At 39.2% G+C, this 20,567-nt stretch overlaps 1 protein-coding gene across 2 annotated transcripts; it reads left to right on the forward strand.

The window, feature by feature from the left end:
• Positions 1 to 377: 377 nt before the first annotated feature.
• Positions 378 to 20,027, forward strand: rc3h1a (ring finger and CCCH-type domains 1a). Of its 2 annotated transcripts, none has more exons than XM_084417776.1 (20): positions 378 to 494; positions 4,439 to 4,874; positions 8,032 to 8,152; positions 9,094 to 9,339; positions 9,423 to 9,598; positions 10,021 to 10,221; positions 10,431 to 10,563; positions 10,667 to 10,785; positions 12,752 to 12,864; positions 12,943 to 13,230; positions 13,780 to 13,982; positions 14,063 to 14,418; positions 14,503 to 14,664; positions 15,167 to 15,313; positions 16,602 to 16,806; positions 16,897 to 16,981; positions 17,070 to 17,163; positions 17,346 to 17,477; positions 17,712 to 17,803; positions 18,078 to 20,027. In XM_084417776.1, exons 2-20 carry the CDS (start codon positions 4,644 to 4,646, stop codon positions 18,232 to 18,234), a joined length of 3,261 nt encoding a protein of 1,086 aa, XP_084273902.1. In that variant the 5' UTR covers positions 378 to 494; positions 4,439 to 4,643; the 3' UTR covers positions 18,235 to 20,027. The 2 variants fall into 2 exon arrangements, with proteins under 2 accessions (XP_084273902.1, XP_084273903.1); XM_084417777.1 differs by having other exon boundaries at positions 14,066 to 14,418.
• The last annotated feature ends 540 nt before the right edge of the window (positions 20,028 to 20,567 follow it).

Genomic DNA, 20,567 nt, shown 5'->3' on the forward strand with positions numbered 1-20,567 from the left:
AGAATGGAGGCTCTTTTGATTTGTGCTGGTAAGTTATCACTGAAGATGGTTTCTACATCCAGAACATCCTAGAAACTGCATAGCAAAGTACTAAACACCATTTCATGGTGGTGACTTTTGCATGCACAAGAACCATTTTCTAAAAAAACATTTGTTCAGACAAAAAAAGCTTAGACACAACCTCTTGAGTTTCTCATCACCCTTTACCAAATCTAAAGAGGCTCATCAGTGATTATGGGCTGTGTTTCAAAACCGAGCCGTTTTTTGAGCCAACAATAAGCACTGGACATTACCAATGCTGTCTATGCCGGTTTTGAGACTCTTAACTCCATGCAGGACATGATCTTGATTTGTGGATGATCTCCGGTTGCGCAATCCTGGGTTTCTCTCTCACTTGAGCTCTGAGACTCAGTCAGACAGTCCAAAGAAACTTTCATTACAGCAGCAGGCGAAACTCGCCCTTCTTCTGTGAAGATTGAGCTGAACCAAATATTGTGAGTATATATTGTACTGCTTATATAATGTAGGTTTATTGTCCTTTACTGTTCTGTTTTTTATATATATATACCGTTTATAGAGGCTAAAACAATGCGAAGAGTCTATAGCTTAGGAATGCAGCAGCTTAGCTTGAATCCCATTTAAAACGCTAAAATCGACATATCTGCAGTGAATATCGTTAAATATGGGTGTAATTCGACTGAAACGCCTTAAACTATTACAATCGAGCGTTGTACGCGTTACCTAAGACGCATCAACCGGCGTAGCATAAATGCTAACGCTCACGAGCACATTATTCAGTAAGAAACTAAGAATATATTTTACTATCGGTTAGTGTTTAGTTTGTATGCTTTAAAAAAAATTAAATTAACAAAATATTATTTCAAGTACCAAGGGTTTTAACGATACTTCCGTTTTAACTGAACAGATGACGTTTAGCCGAACGCTACAAGCTTTGTTTTGTTAGCACACCGGCTAGCTGTTCATATTCAAATTTCATTTCGGTTAAAACTGCCGAAATGCACATTTATATTAGCTTTTATTTTGATGTTCAATGTTTATATGTAGAAAACATCTCGTGGTGCTAGGTAGGTATTAGTAAGGTGTTTTTGTTTTATTAGAAATTGCTATTGATTAACCTGCGAGCTGACTAGCATAACAGATTGACAATCTTAGCTTTTAAATAAGTAATGTTTCTTTATTATAGTGTGGCATTTGGCTAAATAAACGAGTAGGTTATGTATATATATATTATATATATATTTATATTTAAAGGTATAATTGGGTTCCTTATGTAAAGTTTTACGTGCGTTTTCTATTATTTTCCAGTTATATCCAGCTCTAGTCAAAGGGCTTTGTCTCTTTCTTTCCTGTCCTGAGGGGTTCGATGTTATGCAAAATATTACATAGAAATCTGATTTTCTCAAGAAGTGTTTGACTACGAGTTTCTTGGAGGGTCATTTAATAATTATCCATTTGATTTGCCTTATTTGGCTGCTAAATCTAACGTGAATGTGATGATGCACACGTGCTTATTGTCTCTTTCTTAGCACAATGTAAGATGGATATAGTTTCGTATATTGTTAAATCACGTGGAGTTGTATAAATAAGCTCGATAATCTTGATAATCAAGTGATGCTTAAAATCTTTTTGTCCTGCTTTAGGGGGTTTCCAATAGACAAATGGCAAGTCAACATGCTTTGAACTGAGGTCGTTTTTTCCATGACTGCATTGGCATCTGAGCATATTTTTTTCTTTTTGAATCACATGCATGAGGATCAGGAATGTAAATTACTTTACTGATTCATAATAAATGCATTTACCTTCACATTAGTCACATGAGGTTGACAAACAGGTCACAATGTCATGATTACACTGCATTTTCGGCATCAGTTCCTTGTTTAGAGATGCTGGGTAATACAGTTAACATTATACCAAATGGCCATATATATGTGTGTGTGTTTGTTTGTTATTTATATATATATATATATATATATATATATATATATATATATATATATATATATTACACCCACACACCTAGTGGCTATCCTAGCAAGCTCGCTATATATATATATATATATATATATGTGTGTGTGTGTGTGCGTGTTATTTATATATATTCAATAGTGTATATATATATATATAGTGGTTCCCATTTCCTCAATCACCCACCAAACGTAAATATAGTTATTGGGAAATCCTGGGACCAATGAATTTATGTCAGAAAGAAAATGAGTGGGTGTGGCCTCTTAAAACGGTGCTTTTGATGGCTGCCACAAGAGGAAGTACCTTTGTTGCTTGGATGGCTGCTGAAGATAATAGCACATATTTGAATGTCACATGTACATGCACCCATTTGGTAAGACAATAGCCTACATGTTTATATGTGTGTATATATATACATATACAAATTATTATTTATATATAGTGTTTATATATTTTTTGGTTTATGTTTACTTATCTCATTTTTTAAGGGGTCAGTTCACACACTTGTGCATAACTTGTGCTAAAAATACCTAAAGCAATCCTTGCGAAAGTTCTTGTTGGTGTCATTGCGATCAGGTGGAGTCCTGAATCTGAATAGTTTCAGTGTTGGTTTGTACACCTTTTCCATTACATTCAGAAAGGAAACAGGTGTGTTACTTATTACCCTATCATTTTATTTTCAGCTTCCCTTTGTCAATGAAGCATGAGTGTGCAACTGCTGCGGTGCGTGTGATAGAAACTGTGATCTTTGTTATGGCTCATGTTTCTGTTCCTTTTAGGTCAGTATTCCTGCCTTCTTGCTCCTAAAAACATGTTCACGCAGCTTTGAGATGAGTCACAGCGAGGGGCACATAGCTTGATTTGAGCTCGAACGCTTCCTTGTGATGTCTTCCTCTGGAGCGGTCGAAGCAGTTGTGTTTTACTCATTATTAGTCATTTGAAATCCCCTTGGTTTTGTGCTGCGGAGGTGTTGTTTTGGTTATATAATGGCTATATTGGGCAGCGCTAAGGTTCCGTCGCAGACGTGAGCTGTAATAAATGATGAGTCAGGTTATTGCTGCTGTTCTGGACTTCCCGGGTCTGAATGTTTTATAGAGCTCATGTTGTTGTGCTGAAGAGGCGTTGTCTGGCTGAAGCCAAAGAGTTTGAATGATGTGATGATAGCTGGAAGCTCTTTCCTGGTTGGTATTCTTTGATACCAAAATAAACCTACCGTACTCGAGTCAGTGATAAGATTGTCTACGATGAGGAAAAAAAAAAATCTTTACAAAAATAACGTCATCTGATTTTATGCATAATTGTAGGCTAATCTTTGTAAACGTTGTTTTTTTCAACAAAGGCCAAGTACAATTTTTCTTTGCTTCTTTCTTGATTATTAACTAAACAGTTTTTAAAGTTATTTTTCAAGTATGAAAAGTATTTTTTTTTAATAAACAAAGTTTTGGAGATCATGAAGTTTTCCTGAGATTTGATCTAAAATCAAAAGTGATGAAGTTTTTGTGCCTTATTTATAAAGTGAGCTGAATTTTTTTTTAAAGACTTAGTGAAACCATTTAATTTAAATTATTACTTTACAATTCAGTGTGACAATTTATGAATTTTGTTTTTATTGCCTTTGTTCGGGCTCCTTTTAGTTTAGTTTTTTTGTTAGTTTTTACTAACTTTTAGACTTTTCATTCTTTCTTTCTTTTTTTCATTTTTTTTTTTTTCATTTTATGTAGTTTTTTTTAAGTTACTTTTTTGTGTTGTTAATGACAGTTTAAATAGCAGCATTAGCTTACATTTCTCAGGGCCGTCTAGTGTTAATTACTGGGATTTTAATGTTTAATTAAAGGCTGATTATCACATTTTAAACCTTTTTGGTTATATTCTGTATCAAAAAACTCAAATTAATTTGAGACCAATTTATTTTGGTTAGTTTTGAAATCATGAGAGAGTATTTATTTATTTTCTTTAACAATAGTTATTTTAAAGTCGACATGAAACGGAAGTTGCGATATAGTCTTTTCTTCCCTATTGTGGTGTATATACGAATAAAATGGCGTCTTGAACAAGAAGAAATGTAGGACGGGACTTGATTTTGTCCATCGGGAATTGATTGGATTTTTGTGGTTTGCTATTGGTCGATCTCATGTGAGTGACAGGTTGTCCCGCCCTCATGCCAGTAAACGCATCATCACAGAAGAGGAAGGGGAAGTATTTTTTATTCAAAATTACAAGGGGACATGAATTAAAAAAAAATAATGATGTGCAAATAAAAAACAAGAAAAGTAACATTGATTCACACAAGTTTGTTGTGCTTATGTTTCATAAATGAGGCTCAATTTAGGTATGGTATTAGAAAGGTGTTTTTAATGTTTATTTGAATAAAATAATAGGTTAATTTGGCATGTTTGAATGAGCTAGACATTTTTTACATAGTAAAATCATTGTTGTTTTTTTTGTCTTGCAGGTTATGTTTTTCACACTATGTGCTGAACGCCCCCACAATGCCAGGAACTATTTAAGAACTGTGATCTTTGGAAGAGCTTTATCGGTTCCAGTGGAACCTCTAGGACTTACCGCCGTATCGCTTTACGCAAAACGCACATTGGTACAAATGCAGCAATAAGAGAAGATTTCGGGGACCGGTGCATCACAGACCGCGCTTTGCTACAATGCCCGTGCAAGCCCCGCAATGGACCGAGTTTCTGTTGTGTCCCATCTGCACGCAAACCTTCGAGGAGAGCCACCGCAAGCCCATCAGCCTGGGCTGCGGACACACCGTGTGCAAAATGTGCCTGAACAAACTGCACCGCAAGGCCTGCCCGTTCGACCAGACCGCCATCAGCACGGACATCGAGCAGCTGCCCGTCAACACTGCGCTGTTGCAGCTCGTCAGCGGCCAGGTGAGTCTAAGGGGTTTTACACGACACCGTTTTCAACTAAAAACGTGAAACTTTTTACGCATTTTGGCCGTTCATTTACACGACAACAGCGTTTTGCGTTTCTGAAAACGGGCTACAAAGTACGTCATGACGTCAATCACGTGCGTATTACATGTTCAGTCTATTGTTTCATCGCCATCTACTGGCCTGGCAGCAGAATAGAGCGTTTTTAGTCGTTTTTGTGGATCCGTGTGAAAGGGGATCGTTTTGACAATGGTGTCAGAAGGAAAAACGTCTCCGTTTTAAGCATATCGTTGTCGTGTAAACGTACCCTAAATGTGCAGTCACATCAGCAAAATTTCATGACAAAAAAGTCCATTGTGTAGCAATGTATGAAGTACAGCTCACATAGAAGTCACTTACAAACCAATCTGTTCTCTGCATGAGAAACTTCATCATTTTCATTGCTGTTGAAATGAATAGATCTCACCTGTAAAAATGTGCAGAACAATGATAAATGTGACCGCACCATAATGCTACAATACCCACGCAAGGCCCTCAGTTCGCGGATTTGCGTGACCAACGTGAACACGTAGGGGCGGAGGCATCAAGATAGGGGTGCGATCGTTTTGGGTAGAAGCGTATTTGTTTTGGTGATTTCAAATATCAACAGTGTTTACAAGAAATCGCTTACTGCACCTTTAATACACAGCTACAATTCCCATGCAAGCCCTACAACTCGCGAATTCGTAACCAATTTGAATATGAGCTAAAGGAAAACTTTTTGCCCTTTTCAGATTCCTATAAAAAAAATCACTGGATTTCACCCTCAAAAATTTGCAGAGCAACAATAAGTATGACGGCACATTAATGCACAGATACAATGCGCATGCAAACTCCTGAATTTGCATGACCAAATTGAGCAAAACATGGCAGGGAAACCATTTTCTTTCACACAAAACTCCCAATTGCAGAGATTCCTATTGAAATGACTGGATTTCACCAGCTAAAATTCGCAATTGTACATGTGACTGTACCTCAGTGCAGTGTTTCCCAACCTTGTTCCTGAAGGCACACCAATACTACACATTTTCCAACTCTTCCTAATCAAACACCCAATTCAACTTATCAGATCTTTAGTAGAGACTCGAAGACCAAAGATATGTGGGCCTCCAGGAACAGGGTTGGTAAACACTGCCTTAATGCACTGCTACGTGCCGCCCCAGTGCACACCACCTTTACTTTATTGACTTTGTTTGCCTTATATGGATGAAGTTGAGCACGCGCCCCCCTCCCGCCCCCATATCAATCAAAACTCCTGAACAGCGAGGATGAGGAAGTAAAACTACAGTGGTTCCTTGTCACTTAAACATTGTGCTTTTTCCCCTTTTCAAATTACCTTGATAACGATCGCGCAAACAGTACAGCAGTTGTGTTTTCGTGGAGTGACTGTGTTTATCACAGTTTTTACTGCATCCACTCAGTTCTGAATCAAGAGGACGAGCAGAACGTGTCAGGTACAGCATTGAGAGGTGGAGCTCAGGGCGTCGTGTTTCTAAAGATCAGCTCGCGGTCGTTCCTGTCTGGTTGCATTTCAGCCCTGATGTGACATACCCAAGCGTGAGAATGCTTGATCAGAGGCAATAAAAACACACTGGTTCTTCACAAACACCAATAAAGAACCAGGAATTTGAATCAACATCTGCCAGTCATTCCCAGGGTTGTCTGTGAAAATGCTTCTCTATTCTGCACACTCTATGACAGGTATGACTTTCGCAACTATTACATAATTGTCTAGTCGCGATTATTTCAGATGACCGCAGGCATCGGGCGCTTCACTGCATTCAAATGAGGGAATTTAAGCAAACACAAAAATGCCATGCTGTCACATTTGCGTAACGGCAGATATTTTGGTTCGTTTCAGGTTTTCACACAAAGCTGATGAGGTGTGTAGATGAGAGCGTTTGTCCAAATCTGAAATGAGCAGCATGTTAAAAAATGGTCAACAACACACGGACAATGACTGCCTTAAAATTAGTAAAGAAAAAAGTTAGGAAATTAGCTCTGAAAACATTACTATTGGAAAATAATAATGATTACTACTACTAATATATTATTCAGTTGGGATGAGTACCAAAAATTAGTGCGAAATATCTTTACATTTCAGTATTTAGAATTATATTATTCATGTAATTCTACCCAGGTAACTCAAAGGTTTTTATTCATGCAAATGACCAGGAAGAGTAGTAAAATATTTGTTTGTACCACTATTACTAATACTACTAATATGTTAATATATTGTTCAGATGGGATGGGTCCAAAAAAAATTACAGTGAATATGGAAATCAGGCTTGGCAATCACAAAGTGGATGGAAGTATTTCTTCCCATTTTAATATTTAAAATCATATTATTCATATCATTAGATCCATATAGAATGTATTCTTATACATATTGCCATTTTCAAATGTCAAAACAAACATATGATAATCAGACATTTTAGTTTAATATACAATTCACATTACGGCTTTTTCCTCAATAAACTCCTAATTACTGCTTATTAGTTAGTAAGGTAGTTAAGTTTAGGTATTGGGTAAGTATGAAGAACATGGTCATGCATAATAAGGCATTAATATGTGATCAATAAGTACTAATAAACATTTTTATTATAAACATGAAGCTTGATTGAAGTTTGACAATCTACTAAGACACACCTGAAATTACATCTATTGTTACTTATAAATGTCTTTACTGTCACCTCTGATCAATTTAATGTGTCCTTGTTGACTAAAAGTATTAATTTCTTAAAAAAAAAAACATTTAAATTGGTATAATTAAAAATCAATGTACCATTTTAAAGTTTCAGTCCTAAAGCTGAGTCTGCACTCAGAAATGCAGTTATTAATATGACCTTTAATCAGCCAAACCTCATGACAGCCCAACCTTATGGTCAAAACAGTCGTTCCTCTCTCTGTTTTTGATGATTAATCGCGTTGTAATGAGAATGGTTGCTCAGCGTGATGCAGGCTGTGGGTGTGAACGTGTTCTGTTAAAGAAGAATGCTCACAGCCCCATCAAACGCTGGTCAGTTATGTGAAGAATTCTTGCAAGACGTTATAGACGAGAACTATCTTTAGCATGGTAACAGACTAATGTTGTTGTTGTTTTTTTCTCCTGCAGGTACCCAAACCTTCCCCCGTCACTTTACTGACAGCGGCAGAGGACGTCCAGCACTATGAGGAGTCCCGCACATGTGTGGAAGACCTGGCGCTCTATCTCAAACCCCTGAGCAACACCAGAGGTCCCTGCCGTTTGTTCATTTATTCAGTAGAAGTTAGCATATGCTTTTTAAGAGATTTATCATCAAGCTCGTACATCATCAAAATGTAATTAGATTGTGATTGCATCGCAAAAAGAAACAAAAAGATCTAAAAAGAAAATTGGAATTATTATTTTCGTTTTTTTTTATTACTTAAAAAAAAAAATGTGTTTATGGTTTTTAAATGATTCATCATAAACATTCATTCGTCATCAAATGCATCAAGACAATTGGATTGTGATTGCGGCACAAAAAGGAACAGTTTTTGTAATATATTAAATGTATTTATTTTATTTTGTAATATTTAATTTTATTGTTATTTATTGATGCTTTTATTTATTATTTTTACAAATAGTTTGGATACCTAACAATTCACCTTGTTTATCGTTTTTAAGTAATTCATCATAAACATTCATACATCATCAAATGCATCAAGATATCATAATTGTATTGCGATTGCGCCACACAAAAAAAAACGTTTTAATATACAGATTTTTTTAAATAAAATATTTTATTTTGTAATATTTTATTTAAATACATTTTTGTATTTATAAATAAATACATTTGTATAAATACATTATTTATTCACTCATTTATTTATTTAAAAAAATTGTTTGGATACTTAACAACATAAACATTCATACGTAATAAAATTTATAGAAATATCATAATTAGATTGCGATTGCAGCGCAAAAAGGAATAATGAATGGTTTAATATTTTTTAAATGCAATATTTAAAATTTAATTTATTTATATGCCAAATTAATGTATTAATTATTGTAATTAATCTTTTTATTTAAAGTTATTTATTTACAAGTGTTTGGATACCTAACCATTCCCAATGTGTATCATCCTTCGTGTCATTTAGTAATGAGTGAAAAGGCTCAGTTAACGCTTGTTTTTGTTGGTCTCGGTCCGTGCAGGTGCAGGTGCAGGGCTGAATGGCGCCGCTCAGAGCGTGCTCAGCAGACCCATGCAGCGGAAACTGGTGACTCTGGTGCACTGCCAGCTGGTGGAGGAGGAGGGCCGCATCCGGGCCATGCGGGCGGCCCGTTCTCTGGGTGAACGTACCGTCACTGAGCTCATCCTCCAGCACCAGAACCCCCAGCAGCTCTCCTCAAACCTGTGGGCCGCCGTCAGAGCCAGAGGCTGCCAGTTTCTCGGCCCTGGTAAGATTTGACCATCATAACGTGATAGCAGGCCGGTGAAATCATATGTGGGTACTAACTGTAAATTGGTTGTCGTCCAAAAGCCATGCAGGAAGAAGCATTGAAGCTGGTTCTTCTCGCTCTGGAAGATGGTTCGGCCCTCTCACGGAAGGTTCTGGTTCTGTTCGTGGTTCAGAGACTCGAACCACGTTTTCCTCAGGCCTCAAAAACCAGCATAGGACACGTGGTGCAGCTCCTCTACAGGGCCTCCTGCTTTAAGGTGCCTCTACTTTTGCTTTACCATATTCAGGGTTCCTTCGCAGTTTGTATAAGTATGGTATTTGAATGTGTGTGTGTGTGTGTGTGTGTACCACTCAAACCAGCAAAAGTTAATGTGCAAATGATTGTCTAAATCAGACTGTACTTTGCTGTCTGGTGATCGTTAAACATCAAACCACATTTACAGTATCAAACTGATGTGTCAGAGGTAAATATGTGTCGGTTATAAAGCGTTTCAGGTTTCTTCTCATCATGTCAGTGCATGTTTTCACTTCGAGAAAACAAAATATTTACAGATTGCTGTACTATATACCAAAGATAATGCTGTATGTAGAGGTTTGGACATTTAAAATGGAAAATGTGTAGGAACCCTGCTCATCATTTTTTGTTAAATATATAACATTTTGTTTGTTTTAACCTCAGGTCACTAAACGTGATGAGGATTCCTCCTTGATGCAGCTGAAGGAGGAGTTTCGCACATACGAGGCTCTTCGGAGAGAGCACGACTCTCAGATCGTTCAGATTGCAATGGAGGGCGGACTGCGTATCGCCCCTGACCAGTGGTCATCTCTACTGTACGGCGACCAGTCCCACAAGTCCCACATGCAGTCTATTATAGACAAGGTATGAACTCGCAAAAGTATTATTTTAAGATGTCACTAGGTGGTGCTGTAGGTACTACCCAGTGTTACATGTTTAAATTCTCCAGTAACACCCCTCCCTGTGTGGAGAGCGCATTTTGGGTGTAGCAAACGTCACATCGTGCATAAAAACATGTTGATTTTGTCTGTTGGTATGTGGAGTATGTGTTTATGTGGCTTTGTGTGTTTCAGCTGCAGACACCAGCATCATTTGCTCAGAGTGTTCAGGAACTCACCATTGCCCTTCAGAGAACCGGAGATCCGGCCAATCTCAACCGCCTCAGACCCCATCTGGAGCTGCTGGCTGACATCGACCCCAGCCCAGGTCTGTCGGCCTGCTCTATTCACACATTTGCCAGTACGACCATTATACATTCATAAAAACATAATCGTGTGGATTTTTTACGCCTGTTGTTTTGCGCTGATAGATGCCCCTGCGCCCACATGGGAGCAGCTAGCCAAAGGGTTGGAAGCGGTGCGGACCGTCGTTCACGGCCTGGTGGATTTCATCCAGAACCATAGCAAGAAGGGAGGTGATCAGCAGCAGGTCGGTAACCAGATCACAAACATAAAATATGAACTTTTCAACATTTTAATATTTAATACCTATTAAAAGCTTTAAATCATTGCTTCATGATTTACAACCAGTGTTTAGAAGATGAAATGGCATGTATTTATTATTATTTTAGTAGTAGTAGCAGCAGAAGCACTATTTTTTGCAGCAATAGTTGTTTTTATCCAAAGTTGGGAATTTAACTTGGGTGCAAAATTGGAATATCGCACAAAACATTTGCGAATAAAGCACCGTTTCCATCCCATGTGTTCAAGAGAACAAAATCATGACTTCCTGGGAAATAAAAATTTCTGTAACTAGATGTACCGCATGGCGGTACAAAATATGACCGCCGCTCAGGCCTGCACTGGCTTTCCACAAAAATAAATGACGTGGAGCAATTTGGCTGTATTGCGTGTTTATGTATATACCTAAAAAAAGTAGTAGTATGTGCATGTCTGTCTGTGTGTGTCTGTGTGTGTGTGCGCATGTGTGTTTGTGTGTGTGTGTGTGTGTGTGTCTGTGCATGTGGATTTGTATGTGTGTGTATGGGTGTGTGTCTGTGCGTGTGGATGTCAGTGTGTGTGCATGCTTGCGTTTGTTTGTATTCCTGCATGTGTGTGTGTGACAGTATCATCCTAAACCAGCAACCCTTCGCTCAACAGCACCATCTACAGGCCGATGAGTGTACAGTCACTAAATGTGCACATAAATGAATTTATTTTATACCCCCCCATGGATGAAATTCTACAAAACTTAGCATACCCCCAGAGGATGTCAAGTTAATCATACACATGAAATATGGTGCAGTTCTGAACATCTCCACTGAAGATAGGGGCGATTAAAGCAAAATAATATTGCATTTTCATTTTTTATGGGAGGGGCGCAAATCACAAATGAGTGATTATGGGCTAGGTTGATGTGGGCCCTTAAGACCAACATACCATAAAAATTTCTTCATCCTCGGTTCCACGGTTCAAGTAGTTATTTAGGAAAAACTGCATTTTTTGGGTTTGGGGGGGCCCAGCGCGGGGGGGGAGTGGCCCCCGGGGACCAAACGAAATTTTTCCGTAAAAGTCTAGTGGGGCTACATGCCCACCAAATTTCATGTTCCCCGGTGTTTCGGTGTCCCTGGTATCGTTGACGGAAAATTCAGTAGATTGACGAAAAAAAAAAAGAAAAAAAACCTTTGACAATCCCTATATGACCACTTTCGCTAGCTATGCTAGCGGCGGTCATAATAATGTAAGGGAAGAAACTGTGGCTCTTTTTCGCACATCATAAATGACTTGCGCCTCAGAGCACCGCAGATGAAATGCATGTGTTCCCTGATGTTTGGGAACGCAATTGTGTAAGACTCGGGGGGGCATTAAACCAAATCATTTTGATGACAGACTTTGACTCAGGCATTTCAGAATGATCAAACCAACATTTGAGATGCTGTGTGATGCGATTGGTCAGCTGGTTAATCCAGTTATCCAATCACATCCTCTGAGGCAAAATCATGTGAGTTTTTTTTTGTTGCGCGTCGAGGGATTTATTCGGTAAATGTGTTTCCTCTGTAGTTTATGCGCTTGTCTTCTTATCGGATAAAAAATATCCGCCTCAATTGAGCGCATATGTTTTTTTTAATGCACTTTTTTTTTAATGTATTCACATCTTGGTGTTTCCATTCAGTGTTTTTTTTTTTTATGCAATATAAAGTTTGCATAAAAATAGGTGGATGGAAACAGTTATTGACTAATTGTCTATATATATATCAGTGTTATTTTAGTATTTATTTACTATTATAATATTTCTTATTAGCATTTTCTGTTTAAGATTTAGAAACTGTTTTTTTCTAAAGATTTCTATTTAGCTTTAATTTATTCAGAAAGGTCGGAAACAAAATCGCAGATTGCAAACATTCAGATACCTTGCACAAAAATACGAGTAAACATATCTCACTTCCTGCCCACAGCCACCTCAGCACAGCAAATACAAGACCTACATGTGTCGGGACATGAAACAAAAAGGCGGCTGTCCTCGTGGAGCAAGTTGCACCTTCGCACACTCTCAGGAAGAGCTTGAAAAGTGAGCGGCACGTTAATGATGTTAAATACTACGGAATAAGCATTAGCACCAGCTTAACCTTCTCTTCTCTGACGACAGGTACCGTAAGATGAATAAACGTCTGGGATTGCGCCGACAGCTCAGTCAGTCCCTGACCCAGCTGAACGAGATAGACTTCGGCGCTGGTCTGTTAACTGACGAGGGGCCGCTGATGGAGGGCCTTCCACGCAAATCCTCTTCCATCACCAATGGCATCCTAGCAGCAGGACCTGGATCTGCTCTGGCCCACCTGGTTTCCAGAGGCTCGGACCCGTCTTATGATCCACCACACAAACCGGGGAAGATGGACTCTGGGAGCCACAGTGCCCCTGGCTCACCTCCAGACTCGTGAGTTTGATTTATTGATTGGTGTCTCTGTGATTTTGCCAAGTAAGACATGTTCCTGGATCAACATCGCTGTCTAAAAACACAGTCCTAAGCCTGTCCCTACTCCTAAACCCAACCCATAACTTACCCCTAAAATCAGAGGGGAATGATAGGTGAATAACACTGATGTTGAAGCACCTAAACCTGATTGTAAGCCTAAACTTGACATTAACTGTAAAACTCCCTCAAATCTGATTGGTTGACAGGAACATGTTTTACTTGGTAAAATCACGTTCATCTACTCAGTACAGGGGGTTTCAAACTTTTTGACTCCACAGATCTCCAAATGTGATGATCCCCTTGCAAGGGACTATTTTACTAAAATATAAAGGAATTTGCATGTATAATGAGCTATGTGAAAAATTATATTTTAAATATCTATAAAATATTAACTTTAAAGTGTAAAATAATAAATAAATGATCAAAATAGTGTCAAAATAGTTGAAAATATTTATTATCTTAAAAAAGCGAGACTGCGGACTGACTGCACTTTCTCTCTTGATTTTTCAGATTGGAATCCATCCCAAAATCTGGAATGCTCATGAATTCCCACCATAGGCTGGCAAGCGAAGGCTCAGTCGGGCAGAAGCACATGTCTGCTGTGCCTAGAGGTTCTTACCCATATTCACCACACCAGTCTGAACTGTGTTACCCTGAAACTAGAGCGCCGCCACCACCATCCGCCCAATATGAATCCACCCAGTACTCTGCAGGTACAAAAACACACAAAAAAATGTAAACAAACACGTTGTTGCACGTGTAGATGGAAAAAGTTTCAATTTTCTCATTTCAGCAGGTAATCCTTATCCCCACCACCACCACCAACCACGCTACGCCCGTCATCCCGCTCCAGATCCAGGCATGCCACCATATCTGGACACTTGTTCCAGCTCCTCCTACTCAAAGCATCAGTATGCCAACCCCAGCTCCCATTACGGATACCCTTCACACCACGATGGCCGTCGCCACTCAGCCTACGCCCATCCCCAAACATTCGCCCCACGGGAGGAACTGGTCCGAAGGAGTCCGGACGTTCCCCCGCCACTACAGCCCCAAAGCACTGGCGGCTCGTACCCACCGGAATCAGCTCAGGAAAGATACGCCATTGAGAACTATAACCACTCCAGTCAGATCAGGAATTACCACAGGGTAAGATGCGTTGCTTAAAATATTTAAACTGCACCGGTCCCGTTTCAAACCTAAAGAAAATGTAACCCAATAATGTGTCCCCAGAATACCTACACACGAGCACAGCCCTCCCTAGACTACCTGCACCGTCGCAGACAGGAGATCATGGCCCAGCTGGAGGAGAGAAAGGTGGTTTCCCCGCCGCACTTCGGCTCCTCGCACTCATACGACCCCAGCTACCCTCAGGACATGAGGGGACAGAGCCATGTAAGCCAGGAGAATATTTCACATAAATAATAATGATAATAAAGAAGACGGTAGAAGGGCTGCACTTTTAATCTAAATAAAACACTGGTTCAACGTTCAGAATCGAAGACAGACATAATTTTACAGTTGTAATGCAAAATAAGATATAATAATTATTAATTATTAACAGTAATCATTTTACAGTGAAAGATTATAATAATTTGTAATATTTTTTTAATTATATTTTAGTGAAATATAATAGTATTTATGGTTTTATTTAATAATAATTTGTAATAATGATAATAAATATTATTGTTGTTGCTATTATGTTATAGTTGTATTGATATATAAAATCACAAAATTGAGTGAAATTGTGCAGCCCTACAAATCAAATGTAGAGCTTTTTTTAAAAGCGCAATTTTTATTAGAATTTCTTCTTTTTTTTCCCAGTTCGAAATTTGAAATCTTGCAGCCCTAGTAGGTAGCGTTTGGTAATGAGTTGCCATGTCCGTATTGTTCACAGTACATGGAGGAGAACCCCCACGGTTTTGGACACTTCCGGGAACAGGACTACACCGCCTCATATTCCCCTTGGTCATGTGACACCTTCGGTTCCTACATCGGCAGCAAGGATATGAAGTCCAAAGAGGGCATGAACTCAATGGAAACAGTAAGTTTTGCCTTTCTATGGGGAAGCAGGTGAATTTCTATGTTTTTCACATTCCTGATTATAAAACGGCCGAAAAAAAGCTTTAGACTTTCTAGAGCCATTTCTAGGGAATAGAATATTATAAAAGCTTAGTAATGGGCTCTTTTGACTTGAGGCTGTAAGCAACCACACGAAACTCCCTAGCAACCGCATAGCAATGCTTTGGCAACTAGGGTTTGCACAGACTAGTTCAATACTTTCCAATGACGCTTTAAGCTTTACGTCGCCTGTTAATGGCTTATAGAGGGCGCAACAGGAAAATAAATCATGTAAGTTTATCGCCGTTCTAAACTAATGCGCTGCTGCGTTGTAACACACACATACAGACAGGAGCTCACACAGCACGTGCAGAATGCGCACACACACAGAATTATTCAGGAGCGCAGTAATGTGTTCTGTGAATCATCAATAAAATAGCTTAGAAACTGAAAAGTTCTAGCATATATTTCTTAGTAACTAAAACCCACAGCTTCACTATTAGTAGAGGGACGCTGCCAGGTAGAATGAATTCACATGCAATGCTCTCTCACTAATACATTCATATAAATGTAATCTTTACTGTGCTGCTTTATTAGAACCAGCAGAAATCTGTGAGAAATATAACGACCCAAAGACAAAAGAACTGATAAAAATAAGCTGTCATGTAGGAGCAATAGCCTTCTGGGCAGCGCTGTGTCATATGCCATAGCTGTGCACAAAGTAACCCGCGGTCGAGTCTCGGCTCGAGGTTCAAGCTGATTTGTTCATCAATGACGTCATCAGTGACTAATCACATAAATGTCGACTTTAAAAAATCTGAAGTCGTCAACCCCTACTGGCAACCAACCAACACCTTAGCATCATAATTTAGAATTTTCTATGGGCAAGAATTGCATTAGAAAATGTAAATTTGACTTCATTAAAGCTGAAAGGCTTCGCATTCCAAGTAGATTTGGTCCAGTTTTCTCCCTCACATTCAATTTTGAGCTGTTTTCAGTGGCTGTTCCATTACAAAAGGTTATCAGTGTTTATTCTGTCTAGTTTGTACTAACCATACTGTTGACAAACCAAAGGCCATATATGTATTAACAGAGGACCAGTGACATTTTTGTTCATGGTTCAGTCTTATTCCATGTAAACAGTTTGATAATATTCCTAAATATTACATTTAGGAATAAATAAATATTTAAATAATAGTATGCTGAAAACGAGTTTAAGCATATTCTAATTTAGTTAAGTTCTTCAGCTGAATTGTAACCATTTCTCCCAGCAAAATATAGACAAAGGCAAAAGTCTGAGAGCGCAAAACTTGGAGCTTCAACGCAGAGCGGCGGACGTGAAAGACGACGACCCCATCATTCCCTTTGGCTCCCTGCCGACCGTGTCTCGCTTTGGCGTCATTTCACGCACGCCTAAATCTGGCTACCCGCCAAACAGTGCGATGCCACCCTTGCCTAACTCTGCCAAACACACCGGTAAACTCCTCCTGCTTTGTATCAGCATTGCTAATGGGACAGCACGATTATTTAGTTTTTTTTTAATGGTCTTTGTCTTTTCTTTTGAAGCCGACTACACCTATGCGAACCACAGCGGGTGGAGCGGCGACTCCTACCAGCCGCACCAAACGTCTCAGGGGCACTTCAGCGAGCGGTATGTTGCCCTGCCCCGCTCTTTACAAGCAATCGCTTGGTTTCAGTTTAGTCTTAATCTGTAAATGAGCAAAATATTTTCCGTATAGATCCCCTGCAGTGCAGGCGCGTGAGCAGCTGAGGATGGAGCTACAGCAGGTCAACCAGCAAATCAGCCAACAGACACAGAGCCGTGGCCTGGAGGTGAGATTGTCAATCTACCTGGATGTCATTTTAAAGGCTTTAAATGGTACCAATTTTGAAGGCCTTAAATGGTACCAAATTATCTTTGTGAGGACGTTTTGTCCCCATAACGTAGGGTTTACCAGGACTGTGTGTGTGTATAAAAATATCATGATTCAGCGACTCATCCTCTCCTTTGGCAGAAGCCAAGCTCAGTGATGTCCCAGCCGCCTCGAGCGGACTGGTCCTCTGGGAGTTTGTCCAGTGAACAGCTGAGTCACGAGCTGCACCAGGTGGAGAGAGAGATCGACATGAGGACACAGGAGATGGCCATGGTTAGTGAGACATGCAATTTATAGAGCTTCTATTAATTATTCATAATTAATATATTCTATTACCTCTGAATAATTCATGAGGCCACTGCCGTTTCTTAAGCAGAAAATCCATTTTTAAGCAAGGTCATTTGTAGAAGTAGGGTTTTTTTTTTTTTTCATTGTAGAGGCTCAGTGAAGTTCAGGAAGTTCATGTGATTTACATCACTGCTTGAGCTTAAATTATTTTGCCTTCAGGAGAACCACGATGGCAAGTACAAGCGGGTCTCAGTCGAAAACGGACAAGACGAACATGCTTTGCAGCGAGAGGAGCATCCACTAACTCTTAGGTGAAATATGTGAATCTTACAAAAATTATTTCAAGAAAAAATTTAAATAAATAAATATTCCTCCTTTTTTACCAGTAACATTTCAAGTGTGTCAATTGTATTTGTTTGTTCTTTATTTTTTATTTTGGGGGGATATTTGTCCTGACAGGTTTTGTGAGACTCTTGTGTTGCTTTCAGAAATACATGTTTTACATCCACTACACTGAATGAAATTTAATGTGGTTTATTTTGTCCACCTCAGTAGTTCTCATCACCTCTCTCTCTTTTGTTGTAGTGAGGGTTTAAACGGCTCCATCGGACTGGTCCAGGACTGCGGTCTCGTCAGCAGCAGCATGTCCTCGCTGACCAGCAAGACGTCATCTCTCAGTTTGTCCTCTGAACAGGTGGCCAGCAGCCCTGATCTGCCCAAGAACGGAGTTGCCCACTCCTAGCCGACTCTTTCTACCTCAGATTCTCCTTCTGTAAACCACCGGAGCGCTCAGTAACCAGTCGGCGCTCCAGTCCCAAGTTGAACCCTCTGGAGCAGGATTCTCCAGCAATCGCTGTCTAACACACGACACGCATTCACTTAATCCTGATTGTTAGCTTCCTCCGCTGACCCTCCAACACCCGTCAGGCAAATATGGGTGGAGTTTGGGTGGGATTCACTGTGCATGTGCCTCAACAGACTTGCACAATCATGCCCTGATTTAGTTTCTTTTTTTACAGCAGTATCTGCTGTTGAGTATTTTCTTCTTTTGTATCCTTTTTCCTGAGACAAGCCTTTTTCCATTGCCTCGTAAATCAGGGTGAATCCAAAATATCCTCAGTCTTAAGTATTTGTCAGGCAACATATAACATGATCTCGCTTATGTTGCTTAATGATCATTAATCCACTATCTTGGGTTTCAAAATTGCGTTTTTATCATAATGTGCTACGTTTTCGGTAGTTACGCTCTTGTTTGTGCTTGGTGTGGTGTTTACACTTCTGTCTTCTTCTGAGTTTACAGTGTTCAAACTCATCATTTGCTATAACCGCAGGCTTGCTGCATATTCACCCAACAGAAAACATTTTGTTTTATCTTTGAGGGTCAAATCTATGTATCATGTTTTATACATTAGGCTTCATTTAGGCTTTTACAGTGTGATTGTTATGATGCACGTTATTGTGTGTTATAGAAATGCTCGTAACCCAAATGTTAACTGAATTGACCTCGATTGCACTCATGCCAACAAACCCAAAAGCCCCAAAAGTCTTAAAATGGCCCTTTTATATTGTTTTCAGTGTATTACACTACACTGCCTGTGGGATTTCGATTGAACCGCCTGTAATCATCATCATCATCATCATCATCATCATCTTCTGCTGTAATGTCCTCAGGGATGCATTATTCAGCCTCTTTTTAGTGGATAGAAATAACAATCCAGGTCAGTCTAGTTTTTTTCATAGTGGGTAAAGATACATTTTCCATCCTGAGGATGGAAAGAAAGCCGCTACGATAATGCATACAGATGCATTCTGTTGTAAGAATCCGTATGTACTTCTCTTCACTTTGTCAGTGAAATTACGATCTTCAGAACAAGCCTCATTTTTCGTATATATGCAGTGATTTTCACTTGGAAAGATGTGGCGTATATTCAGAGCAAAAAGAAAGACTTTGATCCAGTTGTAGCCGCCTCAAGAAACCATTGTTTTGATGGGCCGGTTTGATCGAATTCCCCTACAGGCTGTGCTCAAAACCGTGTACATTACAATCCTCCTCAACGTCATTCAAACACTGATGGGGGGATTAACGGATCTTTTACGCCATTTGATCTGTCTGACTGTTTGAACTAGAAAGAGTTGGACTCCTTATCTTTTAAGATAGCCAATCTGCTAATTAAGAATATTTCCATATTTCGCATTATTTGGAATCGTTTTTTTGCAACCCAACCAAAAAATTTATTTTGTAATCACGTCACTCCCACCACCAGCCAGTTCTGTGTTTTTCTCTCACGACGAAAATGAAAGGCGTTTGGCGTATAAGAACTTTATAGATTGTTGTTGGGTATAAAAGTTTGTAGAATCTGCAGACGTTTTTTTACATTTCCTGTGCAGATTTTGGCGAAACGCATTATCAAACTAGCTGAAAACAATGAGCAAAGACACAAGATGATGATGTGCGCAGATTCTTCATGCAATTGCTGATGAGCCTAAAAAAAAAAAACGTGACTGTTAAATTTGCTTTATTGTCAAAGGACACGACACGTCGTCATATTTCAGTTAGCTGATCTGCAGTCGGGTTATCAAAACACTTGCACTGTAAATCTCAAACTTGCATTCTTCCATGTATATCGCTTCCTCGGTGGTGAGATCTCATCACTTACGAAACAAGTCTTTTAAGTTGGAAATTAGTTTATTTTATTTTTTCCTGCTAGCATATAATAGTCTCTTGAGACATCCTACCGCAACCTTAAAAGCACCTATTTTGGTGGAACTTCTCATAAGTTGGAGTTGATTTCTATTGTTTTTATTTACGTTATTACGGTATTACTGTGGCTTTGATCTGAGCTTTTGACATTTTAAGCAATCGTCAAGATTGGATATTTCTGCGTTTAGGTAACAGAACTGTGATGCACAGTGTAGACTTTAAGGATAGCACGAATTTACCCAAAATTAGTTGGAAAGAAACAGAAAAGCAGAAGCTTTTTCTTATTGTTGGTTTGAAGCCAAATGGATTACGAACTTTATTGGTGTTTAGTTAAAGGTGAAGGCTAATTAAATTTTTAGGATCTAGAATGCGTC

Source organism: Rutilus rutilus (genome assembly GCF_951802725.1).
Source record: "Rutilus rutilus genome assembly, chromosome: 8".
NCBI lineage: Eukaryota > Metazoa > Chordata > Actinopteri > Cypriniformes > Leuciscidae > Rutilus > Rutilus rutilus.